The following is a 13,136-nucleotide window of genomic DNA, read 5'->3' as shown; positions in this document are numbered from 1 at the left end:
AATCTATTTAAGAAAACAAAAAGTGGGAGATGGAGGTCATGGTGTTTTGCTCTTCCCTCAGTTTCCTCTCAACAAACTCACAGAGCTCCTCAGACTTGACATGGCTGCCGCTGGCTTCACCGAAGCACTGACTTTTGCTCTGGTACGTCTTCAGCTCACTTCTGTCTGGCTGTTTCCTTGGAATTCCTAAATTGTATATTGTATGATTCCTTACTTGAATCTATAAAGTCTAGACTGCTGAAATAGCAGATTTTGAAAGAGAAATTTTGTTACTTGATATCATACAGTTTCCAGTAAAGAAAAATTGAGAGTGTTTCTTTTTGTAGTCATAGAAACAAAGTCCCAGTGAGATGGCCACAGTAGAAGGTGCAGAGTGAGTTTCATGAAAAGGTTTGTTGGGTTGGAATATTTGGCCTTCATTTGGTTGTGGCTGTATACACCAGGTACCGCCCTGGTTAAGGTCTTGGGAACCGTTCCACATTAGACTTATTTCTTTGTCTTTGAACATGTTCACAAACATTTGCTTTGAGTTGAAAAGCTGACATAAAAGGCCTAAAGCAGGAAATGAATGTTATTACAGAATCAGAAGGAATTCCCCTCCCCCTCCTCAGGCTGACCACTGAAAGAAATAAGTGTCTGTGCAGTTTGTGGGTTTGTCTGGCAGAGGGTGTCTGTGGTACCCAGACTGCAGTCTTGGAGATCCCAGGCAGCTTGATTTAACAACCTGTGGATGGGGCACCTGCCTGTCTCCCTCGTCCCCAGCCTGGAGTTCTTAACCTGGAGACACTGCACTGTTGCCTGTCAGGACTTGTTAGCAGCACTGCACCCGGGCAGAAGCTTGAAGCATACTGCATCAGGGCTTTGGGTGGCTACTGCTTAACCCTGGACTCATCTTGTCTCCATCTGCAGACATTTTGTTTCCATTGTGAGCAGTCACTATTTTAGATACGTTGAAATATAAAACTTAGCATTAAATGCATTTGTTTTTTAAACTACATAAGTGACAGTAGGCATCAGCACATCCTCATTCTGAAGGACTTCAACTTTATAAATACAAAGCAAGCACCCACGTTTCCTTCTCTACTTGTGACTCTGGTTTTCTTCCCCAAACTAACTGCAGTTATAACCTTGGCTTGTACTTCTCACTGCCTCTGTTGCTGCTTTTTGGTTCTGTAACTGAATCCACACATCTTGCAGAATACCTAAGCTGCCTCTTGCTAGAGGCTGCTATGCAGGGAGGGTTTACTCTGCACCGATAGCTGTGTGCACATGGTATCAGTTCTCAGAGTGTTTCTGTCCTCCACAGCAGTTAGAGTAACTTCTCTCAGTCCCTCCGTCCCCCATGCAGCCACAGATATGTGCTCAAGATTCTAGTCTAGACCTGTTGGGAGCAGAGCTAGTGACTGAATTGTAGACTAGAGTTCAGTTACACGTGTATGTTCACTGTCTGGGAGGAAAGGAGTGAGGAGCTAGAGTGGGTAGAGTTCACATCAAGTTTCCTATTCAGAGTTTTAACAGGGACAGGAGAGATGGCTTGGAGGTTTAGAGCACTGGCTGCTCTTGCAGAGGACTCAGATTGCAGTGGGTTGCAGTGTCTGTAACTCCAATCTTAGGACATCCAATGGCCTCTTCTGGCTTCTGTAGGCACCATGCACTCATGCAGACAGAACGCCCATATACACAAAATAAATCACTAAAATCCAAACATCTATAAAGTTGTGTTCTTATAAATAGTTCTTAACATTGCTGGTCCGTATTACCATATCCAGTTTACATAGGGGTGGCGATCAGTCTTCAAAAGTTCTCCTTGACTTCTTAATAAGCAGTTCACTTTTCAACATTATGATTTTAATTAGCACTGCATCTTACTTGTAATATCATCTTCTATAAATTGACTCAATTTTAGAACAAAATGACTACTTCAACCTTAAGAGTAGCACTTATATTGATTATGCTTAAGAGCAACACTTGTAATGATTATGGTTTGTTTGTTTGTTTGTTTGTTTATAGACAGATTTTTTTTTTCCTACATAGCCCTACCTATGCTGGAACTCACTCTGTAGACCAGGCTAGCCTCAAACTCAGAGATCCATCTGCCTCTGCTTCCCAAGTGCTCAGGTTAAAGGCCTGTGCCACCGCAGCCCAGTTATGATTGTGGGTTTTATATGTGTTAAATTCCCAAAATTATAGTAGACACATAAATGCTGAAATTTAAGAACATCTTCCTTCCTGGGCCTGAGCTACTTCAGGAATGCTTCGTGAAAACTGTTCCTGATGGTTCCCCTCTTCCATCACTATAGTGAAGCACATGGTCATTCAGATACACTGGGAAGCCTTTTTCTTTCACACAGACAGAAGTAGCTGTGTCTGAGATTAGGTAGCATCATGTAAATTTTTAAATTAACTGATCACAATGTTTCTAAATCTTATAGCAAAACTTCCCCTCTGCTCTGCAGAAAGTGGCATTTTCAGTGTGGTGTAAGCGTCCCCTCCAGCACAGAAGCTGTGTGGGTCTCTGTTCAGATAGAGTTTAATACCTTTTCAAGAAAGCATGGCAAAGTTGGGTATGGAGGTGCATACTAGCACATAGATGATACCAACACTTGGGGGCCTGAGGTAGGATGGTAAGTTCCCTGCCAGCCCGGCCCTCAGGTGAGCTGGCTGTTTACCTTCTCTCAACTCCTGGTGTAGTGCCTGGCAGACAGTAGGTATCATCACTCTTTAGTGCTGTGAAGGCCTACTACTTGAGGATGCCTTTTAGAACAGTTCAGTGAGCAAAATCTCTCTAAAATTAGAAAGGACTCCAGTAACCTGATGGCACAAACTTTCATTACTCGATTATATTTCATTTTATTATTACATGTTTTAGCACTCTGTCAGGCATTGGACACACAGTATCTCTAAATTTTGATCCTTCTTAGATTCATTGGATCTAGTAGTGAGTTCTGCTCTAACATGTACCTGCTGTCCTAGATCCTGAAAGTGGGTAAGAACTGAGTAGTTTATTTGTTCCTAGGAGGTAGATGGGTTATGTGCAGGAGAAGTTAAGTGGCAGCAGTTCAAAGAACACTGAGCAGAGTTCAGCCATGTGAATCCTCGTAGTTGCACAGGTCTGCCCCAAATCAATGCAGACATAACCTGGGATTGCACTTGTAACCAGAAAGTCCTGGGGAACCAGGAGGGGGACTGTCTTACTGGTCCCACTAGAGGTACTTTGATGGAAGAGGTGTAAGAACCGTCACTTAAGTAGAACCTTGGGTTTGCTCTGTGTGATGTTGGCACGGTGATTTTAGCTTAAGGCAGGTAAAAGTATAATGCTCAGAAAATGGAGGAATTAGGAGCTTAGACAGGAAAGGTAAGTGGGGACCTAGTACAGAAAGTACTGGGGTGTGGCTTAAACCCCCATCTCTGCAGAAAACATTAAGTGGCTCCCTGTTGTGGCTACAACTCCTCATAGAGAGCTATTCAGAGTTGATTGATGAATTACAAGTGAATTATTGTTAAACTTATTAGATCAAATTCTTAGGTTATTATTAACTTATTGAATTCTATAGAGCAAACTGAGTTAGGCATCACCCTATACCAGTCTATTTTACATGTTTTCAGTGTTCCCAAGAAGATATTGCTGATAAGCTTGGCTTGAACATCTCTGCAACAAAGGCAGTCCACATAGGTAACCCCAAAACCGCTGAGTTCCAGGTAAGGATTTTAAGTAGGTAAGAACTGGGGTAAAAGCAGTTTGTGGTAAATAACTTAGGGAAGTTTTCTTCAGTTATTATACCTCAGGGTGAAGCCTTAGACCATTTTAATGAACTTTCCTTAGATAATTTGGAGTTGGTCCCCCTGCCCCCCCACCCACACTCTCTCTCTCTCTCTCTCTCTCTCTCTGTGTGTGTGTGTGTGTGTGTGTATGTGTTAGTATTGAACCCAGAACCTTGTGCTTGATAAGCAAATGTAATATTAATTATTAACCAGACAGTGAAGTTAGCTTGTTTAAAAGTATATATTTATTGTTAGTATTTTTGTCTTTGAGATGGTGTCTTACACTAGGCCAGGCTGCCCTGGAACTCATTGCACAGCTCAGGCTGGACCTGCAAATGCTCACATTCAGCCTATTCTTAGCTGTTCTGTGTGTTGGTCTTGCTGGCTCAGCCACCCTTACCCGTGTTTTTCATGTCATAATTGATATTTACTTAAAATTCTCTCTCTCCCATTCATTTGTAGTAGCTCCATGTCTCTCCGTAAGCCATCCTGCCAGTTGCTGACTGCTCTCTGTGTCTTTCATTGCCCTCTTGAATTGATTGGCAGTTTCTTATAGAGTTTAAGATTTTAATGGAACAGTCCTGCAGTAGCAGTCGTGTTACATGCTTCAGAGTATAACTAGGATCTTAGCTGTGGACATGCATTTCAAGTTATAACAGCTTTGCTAACAGCTGACTCTGACTATCATCCGTCTTCCTGTGTATGTGAACTCTGGCTTTTTTTTTTTTTTTTTTTTTTTTTGCATATCGGCATGTTCTAAAAATCTTAGAACCAAAGGATCTGGGTTTAGGAAACTTGACCCTAGTGTGGAGCAAACCTCAGCTGTGATCTGCAATAGTTTCTGTGGACCTTGGTTCTCACGTGTGTAAAAGGTAGTTTTTAGAAAATCCTATAGGCTGTGGAAATGTATACACTTAGAAATTCTGAGTTTTATCTATAGAACTACCTACTGTAGCAGAGGCAGCTATACTGATATTTATTCACAGCACATTTTCATCGAATAAGAGTGGATTTTTGCTTGTTTATGCTAAATCTATCCCCCTACTCCAGTTTCATTTATCAGCTGTGACACAAATTTTGTATTTCTCAAGATTTCTGTAACCATTATATTCTTCCAAGTTTGTGTTCTGCCTGCTCCATTTTGCATAAACAGGGAATGCAGATCAGAAGTGCCTTAGCTGCTGCTGTACATAGGCAGCTTAGCATACTCCAGAATCCTTTAGCGTGGGCAGCTTCTGTGTTACCCCTGCTTTACCTAGCCATTCTGCCATTGCTAATGCAGAGTACAGGTTTGTACTTACGGTTACATTAAGTGGAAAGTAGCTTATAATTTGGATACAAGCATGTTCTTTTCTTATGTAATTCTTAACTTTGTGTTCTCCTCTGACAGTTTTTATAGCATGGGAAGAGAAGAAAAATACTATTTAGGAAAAATATGTAAATTTTGATTGCAATTATTATAAACAAGATTATGGAGTATTCTCACTTGTCCCCATGTTAACAGTAATATTAAGTCTTCAAATGGTTGTCACTGTGTAAGTCTTCCCAACTGCCCTTTTCTTTTTAGTTGGGATTCCCAACATTAGAGTTGGCTGGTTGTTTAAGCATAGTCTATAGGTTATTAGTCCCTCATTCAGTCCGCACCTCATCATCTTTCTCACACACCTCCTTTCTTTTACTTTATTTGTTTAGTAATATAGGCCCTTTGTTCTGCAGGCTTTCCACAATTAGGATTTTGATGAATACATACTAGTGGTCACCTATATTTCTCATAAATTAGTAGTTAGAACTGAAGTTTGACCAGGCTCAGGTTTTAAATTTTTATGTTGCTGATGGATTTGAACTAAGAAATTAATGGTTATATGTACAAAAAACATTGATAAGTGTGGATATTTACCGCTATGCTAAGGAGAATGACAAATTTAAAAAAAGAATTTAGAGCTCTTTTGTTGCTGCTTTGGATCCTCAATGGAGAAAATGCTCCCACCAGATTGCAGCTTGGCCTGTGGGGAAAGCCTCTGGTCTTTTCTCTTAATGATTAATGGAGGAGGTCCTAGTTCACTTGGGTGGTGCCACTCCTGGGCTGCTGGTTCTAGGTGCTATAAAAAGGCATGAGTTAACCACGAGGAACAAGCTAGTAAGCAGCACTTGTGTATGGCTCCTGCGTCATTTCCTGTGTCTGAGTTCCTGTTCTGCCTGAACTAAAGTGTTGACTTCCCTCAACAATGGGCTGTTAACTGGAATAGTAAAATGAAATCAACCTTTTCCGTCCCAAGTTGATTTAGAAAAGTGTTTGTCACAGCAATAGGAACCCTAACTAAGTCACGTAGTTAGCGCAGGTAGGCTGTAAGCTGTTTAGAAGCCTCTACCTCCAGGGGCTGAGGTTACAGACAGGCACCAGTCATCTAGTTAGAGGAACTTGAACTTGCAAGATGGCTCAGTGGATTTATACAGCAAGGCTTACAACCTGAGTTTGATCCCTGGAGCCCACCCACATAGTTGATATGCCAAACAGTAAATACTTCTTTTAAAAGGTGAAAATGTCTAATTTATGGGGTTAAAAAACCCAAGACCCAAAAAGCAATGTAACAAGCTTGCTAAGGTCTATAGTAATATAAGATACTTTGAAAAGAGATTGTGTTGGCTAACCTTTATTACAGTGTGTCATTAGTTGTCATAACAGGTCTCTTACTGTACCCAGGGCATACACTGTTATCATAGGTCCTAATGCATTGGTTTCTGATATCCCTAGAGCATCTTGGAATAAATCCTCTATAGAAAGGAGGAAACTAGAGCAAAGAACTAAAAAGTAGATTTAACAACTAAATATAAGGAAACCACTTTGTTCTTTGAGAGATGGTCTTGCTGGCCCAGTGCTCACTGTATCTCCACGACTGATTGTGAGCACGTGACAGTCTTCCTCAGCATCCCAAGTGCTAGGATTCCATGTGCATTCCCATGGTGGGCTAGAGACACAGGGTCTTGCCAGGCAGCTCAGACTGGCTTTAAATGATGTTGCCCAAGCTCGCCTTGAACTTTTAATTCTCACTGTTAGGATCAGAAAACTATGTCCATCTACTTATCTGTCTGTCTGTCTGTCTGTCTGTCTGTCTGTCTCTATCTATCTATCTATCTATCTATCTATCTATCTATCTATCTATCTATCTATCATGCATTTACTATAAATGGATGAGGAAGAGAGAAAGCAGAAAATAGTAAAAGTCAATTGTGAAGTGGAAAATTCAGGTAAGAGGGTTTGAGCCAGCTAGCCCAAAGCATGTAAGAACCAAGTATAGGCTGCATGTGAGCATTTGGGAGTGCAGCCTGGGCTACTTCAATTACTTTGTGAAAGGAGACAGAATATTAAAATTTGCCTATGTGCAACCTTGAAAACCCAGTTTAGTTTTAACAATTATAATGGAATAGCTAATTTTTAGATAGGAATAATCATACTTGCTTCTCACTGTATAAATTATATTTATTGGTGATTATTTTGTTAACTTGGAATGGAGAATATTTTCAGTTCTTTTAGTGAACTGCACTTGAATTTAAAAATAGAAAAGGCATCACTGCCCTTTCCAGAAGTTTTTCTTGAAGCCAGGAAGCTGGCTTGCTTTTGCTTTGTCTCCTTTTCCTCCCCAATTTGCCAGTTTTGTGAGTCAGTGTGAATTCCGTCTTTGCCTGTAGGTGGCGCGCACTACCCTTCTTCCTGGCCTTCTGAAGACCATTGCAGCAAACCGGAAGATGCCCCTTCCTCTCAAGCTGTTCGAGATCTCTGACATCGTAGTCCAGGATCCTAGCAAAGGTAAGGGAGTCACCGCTGGCTTGCGTACTTAAGCATTTTTTATCATGTGAATTTCAGCCCCGTTTAGAGATGTTAGCATGCTTATTCCTCTGCTTGCAGCCAGGTTTCTTTCTTCCATATTGCTACTTCCCTCCTCAGAGTATTTTAGTAAATCCGAGTTAGTACCTCACTATCAGAGCATCCTTGAGTTGGTAATTCAAAACACAGCCCTACCACAGCTGTGTTGTTTGTTACTAAATAAAATCGTTTTACACTTATTATCAAATATCGTATGTAAGTGTTCCAGGCCCCCTCCCAAGGTTTCCTAAATTTCTTTTATAATTAGCTTATTTGAGTCTGCATCCTGCCAGAGCTTAGGCTTGGTGGCTGTGTCTCTTGCTTCCTGGATGGAAAGCACGTTCTCATCAAGCATTCGGCAACTATGCGGAGCCCTACTGAAACACCTCCTTATCGAGCTCAGAGACGGCAGGAAAATAGAGTTCAGCCATAGTCCCTGGCATGGGCATACATGGGTCCCTGAGCTCACCTCAGTACCAGCCTTGAGAGGGGGCTGGGAGGAGAAGAAAGGAGGGGAGAACGGAAGGTCCCCGAGCATTCTGAAACTGTTCTTCCCTGCACCCTGTGGCGTTTGTGTCATGGTGTTAGGTCAGGCTCTGATTGCCCAGCACTCCTGTAACAGGGATTGGGAGTGTGCTTTGTAATTTCCCCATTTGAAGTATGTAAGTTCAAGTACTTAGCTTAGTATAGCAGAGTTTTTTGGTCTAACACTTGGGATGCATGATTATCCAATAAATATAAATTTAGGAAATTTGGAAGCCTGGTTTTCCTGGAAGTCTGTCTTTCTGATGCAAGCTCAGGTTCAATTGTCTGTGTAGACCTGTAAGTGCCGAGGCCCCTCAGTGAGCAGTGCCTCCAGTGACCACTTTGCTGGCAGCCTTCCTTTGATTTCACCCCTCAGCCCTTATGGTTATGAGTGTTTCTTAACTCCAGGCTGAGTCTGTAGAAGTTTTTGAAGTGACAAATCTAGTAGCAGCCATTTAGAGTGTGGAGGACTTGCTTCGTTTTTCCATTGGTGTATATACTTAGAGTCCAGGATGGCTGTGAACCTTGGCTGTTTCTTTCCACATTTACTCTGAGTCCAGGATTAAGGTAACTACACTGTTTCCTCAAAAGTTTTGCAATGCTCTTTCAGCAGTGGGTCCTTTATACTTTATATAACTGACAGGGCTCCTTGACGGCTGGGGAGGGCTGGAGGGTGAGGGTGAGGTGAGAGTGAGGGGCAGCCCTGGGTGCCGCCTTTGCTGTTCAGTTTGGCTACAGCCATGGAGCAGTGCGGAGTTGTGTTCAGCCCTAGGTGCGCGTGCCTGAGCTGGGTTTACTGTGGCTTGTTTTAGCTCGGACATTTGCATTTCTGTTGTGCTTTTTCTTATCGGAGAACTCTGAACCTTTGTCCTAGTTGAAACTATCTATTGCTTTCTCCATGGTTTGTTTCCGTCTGATCCTGCTTTGTCTTGCATTGGCTGACTCTTTTTCTTTAATATTTTCTATCATATCAATAGCATGTGGAAAATGAAGGGAAGTTAAATGACTCAGAGTCTACGATCTGGAAAACATGTTTCCTTTTGTTGAGATGGAGTATGTTTTCTGTTTAGGTGGGCCTGGATCTTATTTCATAACAAAAACTTTTCTGATGCGGTGTTCTAAATAAGTGCATGTGGATCCCTCCTAGTCATCTGGCCTAGGAGGGCATCTACAGCATCTGTAGGGAGGCAGCAGTGTAGACTGCATCCACAGGGAGTGGGTTTTAGTCATGCTTTCTATGGTACAGTTTATTTGAACTCTGGCTGTTTTCTCATCTGTACAATGGGGTAATGACAGCACTTGCTTCATTAGCTGTAGCAAGGATCCAGTGGAACTGCATTTGGAAAGTTTTAGCCACATAGTAAATGGTGACTGCTGTTCTTGTTAGGGTGCTGGCAGTCCCAGGGCCAGATGCCGCTGGCTTGGGTCATGTCCATTTTCTGCTGTAGTGCTTAAAAGCTCAGGGTGGCCAACAGAGTTGCTGTGCTTTGCTGAGACAATGGGATTTGAATTTTAATTCTAACCTTTAAGGGACTTGGTGTTATTGGATTTTCTTCTTTTGTGTTTTCCCCCCTTATGAGAATCGAAATCATACTAATGTAATACTTTACTTTAAAGATAAATCACCGCCCTGCCCTGGAAGAGCCCACTGTCACTCTTGGGTGTGGGCTGAGAGCCTGGGCAGGGCCTGGTAGGTACAGTCACAGTGAAAGGTGACCTGGAGAGCGAGGCTGCCCTTAAAACTCCAGCGGCTTCATAGTGAGAGAAAGACTGCTTCTCCTTGATAGTGAGAGAAAGACTGCTTCTCCTCCTTGACAGTGAGAGAAAGACTGCTTCTCCTCCTCGATAGTGAGAGAAAGACTGCTTCTCCTCCTTGACAGTGAGAGAAAGACTGCTTCTCCTCCTCGATAGTGAGAGAAAGACTGCTTCTCCTCCTTGACAGTGAGAGAAAGACTGCTTCTCCTCCTCGATAGTGAGAGAAAGACTGCTTCTCCTCCTCGATAGTGAGAGAAAGACTGCTTCTCCTCCTTGACAGTGAGAGAAAGACTGCTTCTCCTCCTTGACAGTGAGAGAAAGACTGCTTCTCCTCCTTGACAGTGAGAGAAAGACTGCTTCTCCTCCTTGATAGTGAGAGACTGCTTCTCCTTGATAGTGAGAGAAAGACTGCTTCTCCTCCTTGATAGTGAGAGACTGCTTCTCCTTGATAGTGAGAGAAAGACTGCTTCTCCTCCTTGACAGTGAGAGAAAGACTGCTTCTCCTTGATAGTGAGAGACTGCTTCTTCTTGGGGTAGCCACATGCCACGTGGTCTTGATGCTAAAGTTCACCAGGATTGAAAGACAACATGGTGTTCAGACCTAAGTGGATCTGGGTGATTCCAGTTGTGGAAAAAATGCTGTGTTGCACTCTGCCAAGGAATGCCAAAATGGACGCCGAGCCGCCTGCCCTGACAGGTCTTTAGCATTAACTTTATCAAAGTCTACAGGGAAAACTTCACTGGCATAGTAATCAACCAATCAATCAATCAATCAATCAAAGAAATCTTCTTTGAATAACTTACCATTTTTTAAGTGACAAATTAGAAGTCCTCTCTCGCTTAGCTGTATGCTAGCCATGTGTTCCTAAATGAAACTTTTTAAATAATAAAGTTGAAACCACCAAAAATAAATAATAGCGGGATTTTCCAATTAATAGTGGAGTTCCCCAAATCTTAGTGAGCAGTTCCCAAATTATGGGGTTCAAAAAAATAGAGATGTGTGGTGAGCACGAGCCAGGTAGTGTAATTAACCACGATGGTAGAAACTAGATACGACTTTGGAATGTAAGAGAGCCCTTGCCACGTATGCAGGAGGAGATGAATTCAGCTCCTCAGCACCGTGTGAAAAACCGAGCATGTGCCTGACTTACCAAGACCAGGGAGGCAGAGACTGGCTGAACCCTGGAGCTCACTGCATATCCATGCTCCCGGTGGAGGGAATGTGCAAAGTACCCTGGGAATGCAGAGAATGGAGCTACGACTGCCAGCAACTCATTCTGTAATGCCGAGAAAATCCTAGCACCCCTAAGCCTCATATGAGTGTCTGCTTGGCAAAAATAGCTTCCAAAATGAAAACAAAAATGGAATCTGGATTTCCGTGTTTTCCTGTCTGACCCAAGTTCTTCTGAAAGCAGGAAAAAGACAACTCCCATTTTCCTACTTGACCTAATCAGACATTTTGCTCTAACATGTACTCCTCTCATGGCCGTCATGATGAATGCGGCTGTAAGGCTGCCAGTTTTGAAACCAAGTCAGGCACACTTTTCAAGCATTAAGACTTCCACTGTAAATCAGGCACATTTGGCTTTTGAGGCTGAGCCAGCCACTGCATTTGTTGAGCCTCAAGATCCGAAGCTGCTGTAACACTTTTAAAAATTAGTCATGACTCAGGGGACTAAGCTGATTTATCCCTTTTGTTGGACAGAGTGGCATGTGTTTTTGGAACAAGAAACTGAGTACAGTCTCTGCCCTAGGGTAAGTTTTTCAGTTTTGTAGCAGGGAGGTAACAGTGGAGAGCAGGCAAGGCTGCTGTGAAGTTACTGGCTGGTTTCAGATGTTAATAGTTCATTCCTTTCAATGTTAGGAATGACCAAACTGTAAACAAAATATTTTTAAAAGCCAGAAAAACTGCAGGGATGAGCAAAAGACTGCCTGTCTGGAAAAGCTAGCCCATTTTGCACACTCCAGCCTTCTCCCTTTCAAACACAATTGAATCCTGCAGTCACAGTTTCTCCCTCAGTGCTCATGGAAGCTACCACCATGCCTAGAATCTCACTGAAATCTAAGAGAAAACGGATCTCTGGGTCAAGGGTGCTCAAGTCTAAAAGGAGCGGGAAGCTAAGGATGTGCAGAAGCTTGACTCTGGGAAGGGTTGAAGGGATTTATATCCTCAGGGTCAGACCAGCAGGACCTGCTCATCCAAGGATCAGCCTGGCATGCATCTCAGTCACCGATAATGTGGGTTCAGCACCAGCAATTCAGAAGGTCTGGACTGGTCATTCTGTACTAAGGGAGTGGTTAGCGCTCTCACTGAGGGCTCTAGACAGCCTCCCTTTCTTCTCCAAGCACGACTACTCCGAGCTTTTGACGACTCAGACCTCCCTCCATCCTCCAGAGCGGCTCCTGCTTTGAACTCGATTCCTCCTGCCTCTAGGTTACACTTAAATAGTTCCCAAACTTCACACTGTCCCAGATGCGGCTCTAAGGGAGAGGATGCTCTGTTCCTTTTTACCCTTCCTAAGTGGATGTGGAAATAAAGAATTTATGTTTTAAGCCTTTAATTGCAAGATCTGTTTCAGAGTTTTGTTTCTTCTCTCTCCCTTGAGCATCATGGCTGCCACAGAGCATAACTGTTTGGTCTTTGCATATGCTGTTTCCTCAGCATACTATTTGTACACATGCACACACATGGATGTTAGTGTTTACCTGCCGTGTGTTACAGAACATTAGACATAGAGGTAAAGCCTTGGGTTCAATCTCTGGCACGACAAAAAATAGACATACATGAGTGAAATGAAGGTCAGGTCTTTATAACTTTTGGTATGCTTATGTGTTTGATGAAGGCTCTAGAAGAACACTGTTAGGCCTGTGAATACCTGTCTTCTGAGACACTCTCATCAATTCTGGAGCCTCAGATAATAGAAGATTACCCAGCATCCACATGTGGAATGCGGCTTTCTGAAGAGGGCTTATGTCATCGGTCTGGATTAATTTAATTTCACCATTTCATATTTTTGGCATGTAGAATTTCCAATTAATAATTCAAAAAGCATGGGTGGAAGGAGACTGGTGCTCACACTTTTGAAGCAGCATCCTTTGCGTATGAGATGGCATCGTAGCTGAGTAAATATACCATTTTAATAGAGAAGTTATTTTAGTGTGCTTGGTTCCACAGTTAAGATCTGCTAACGTGAGTATGATGTGCCCTGTCATGCATCCAGTACTGTGGTTT

The 13,136-nt window shown here is 42.6% G+C and overlaps 1 protein-coding gene across 2 annotated transcripts in view; it reads left to right on the top strand.

Annotated features, from left to right (window-relative positions):
• Farsb (phenylalanyl-tRNA synthetase subunit beta) overlaps positions 1-13,136 on the top strand; it is a 59,226-nt gene that overhangs the window by 22,538 nt on the left and 23,552 nt on the right. For both annotated transcript variants that reach the window (NM_001004252.1, XM_006245189.5), the window contains exons 13-15: positions 62-142; positions 3,607-3,699; positions 7,450-7,567. In NM_001004252.1, the coding sequence (NP_001004252.1) occupies positions 62-142; positions 3,607-3,699; positions 7,450-7,567 (292 nt within the window). The remainder of the gene's footprint in view (positions 1-61; positions 143-3,606; positions 3,700-7,449; positions 7,568-13,136) is intronic.

The sequence above is a fragment of the Rattus norvegicus genome, chromosome 9 (genome assembly GCF_036323735.1).
Source record: "Rattus norvegicus strain BN/NHsdMcwi chromosome 9, GRCr8, whole genome shotgun sequence".
NCBI classification, from domain to species: domain Eukaryota; kingdom Metazoa; phylum Chordata; class Mammalia; order Rodentia; family Muridae; genus Rattus; species Rattus norvegicus.
The sequence above is the reverse complement of the archived record's forward strand: the minus strand, read 5'-3'. Positions and strand labels throughout refer to the sequence as shown.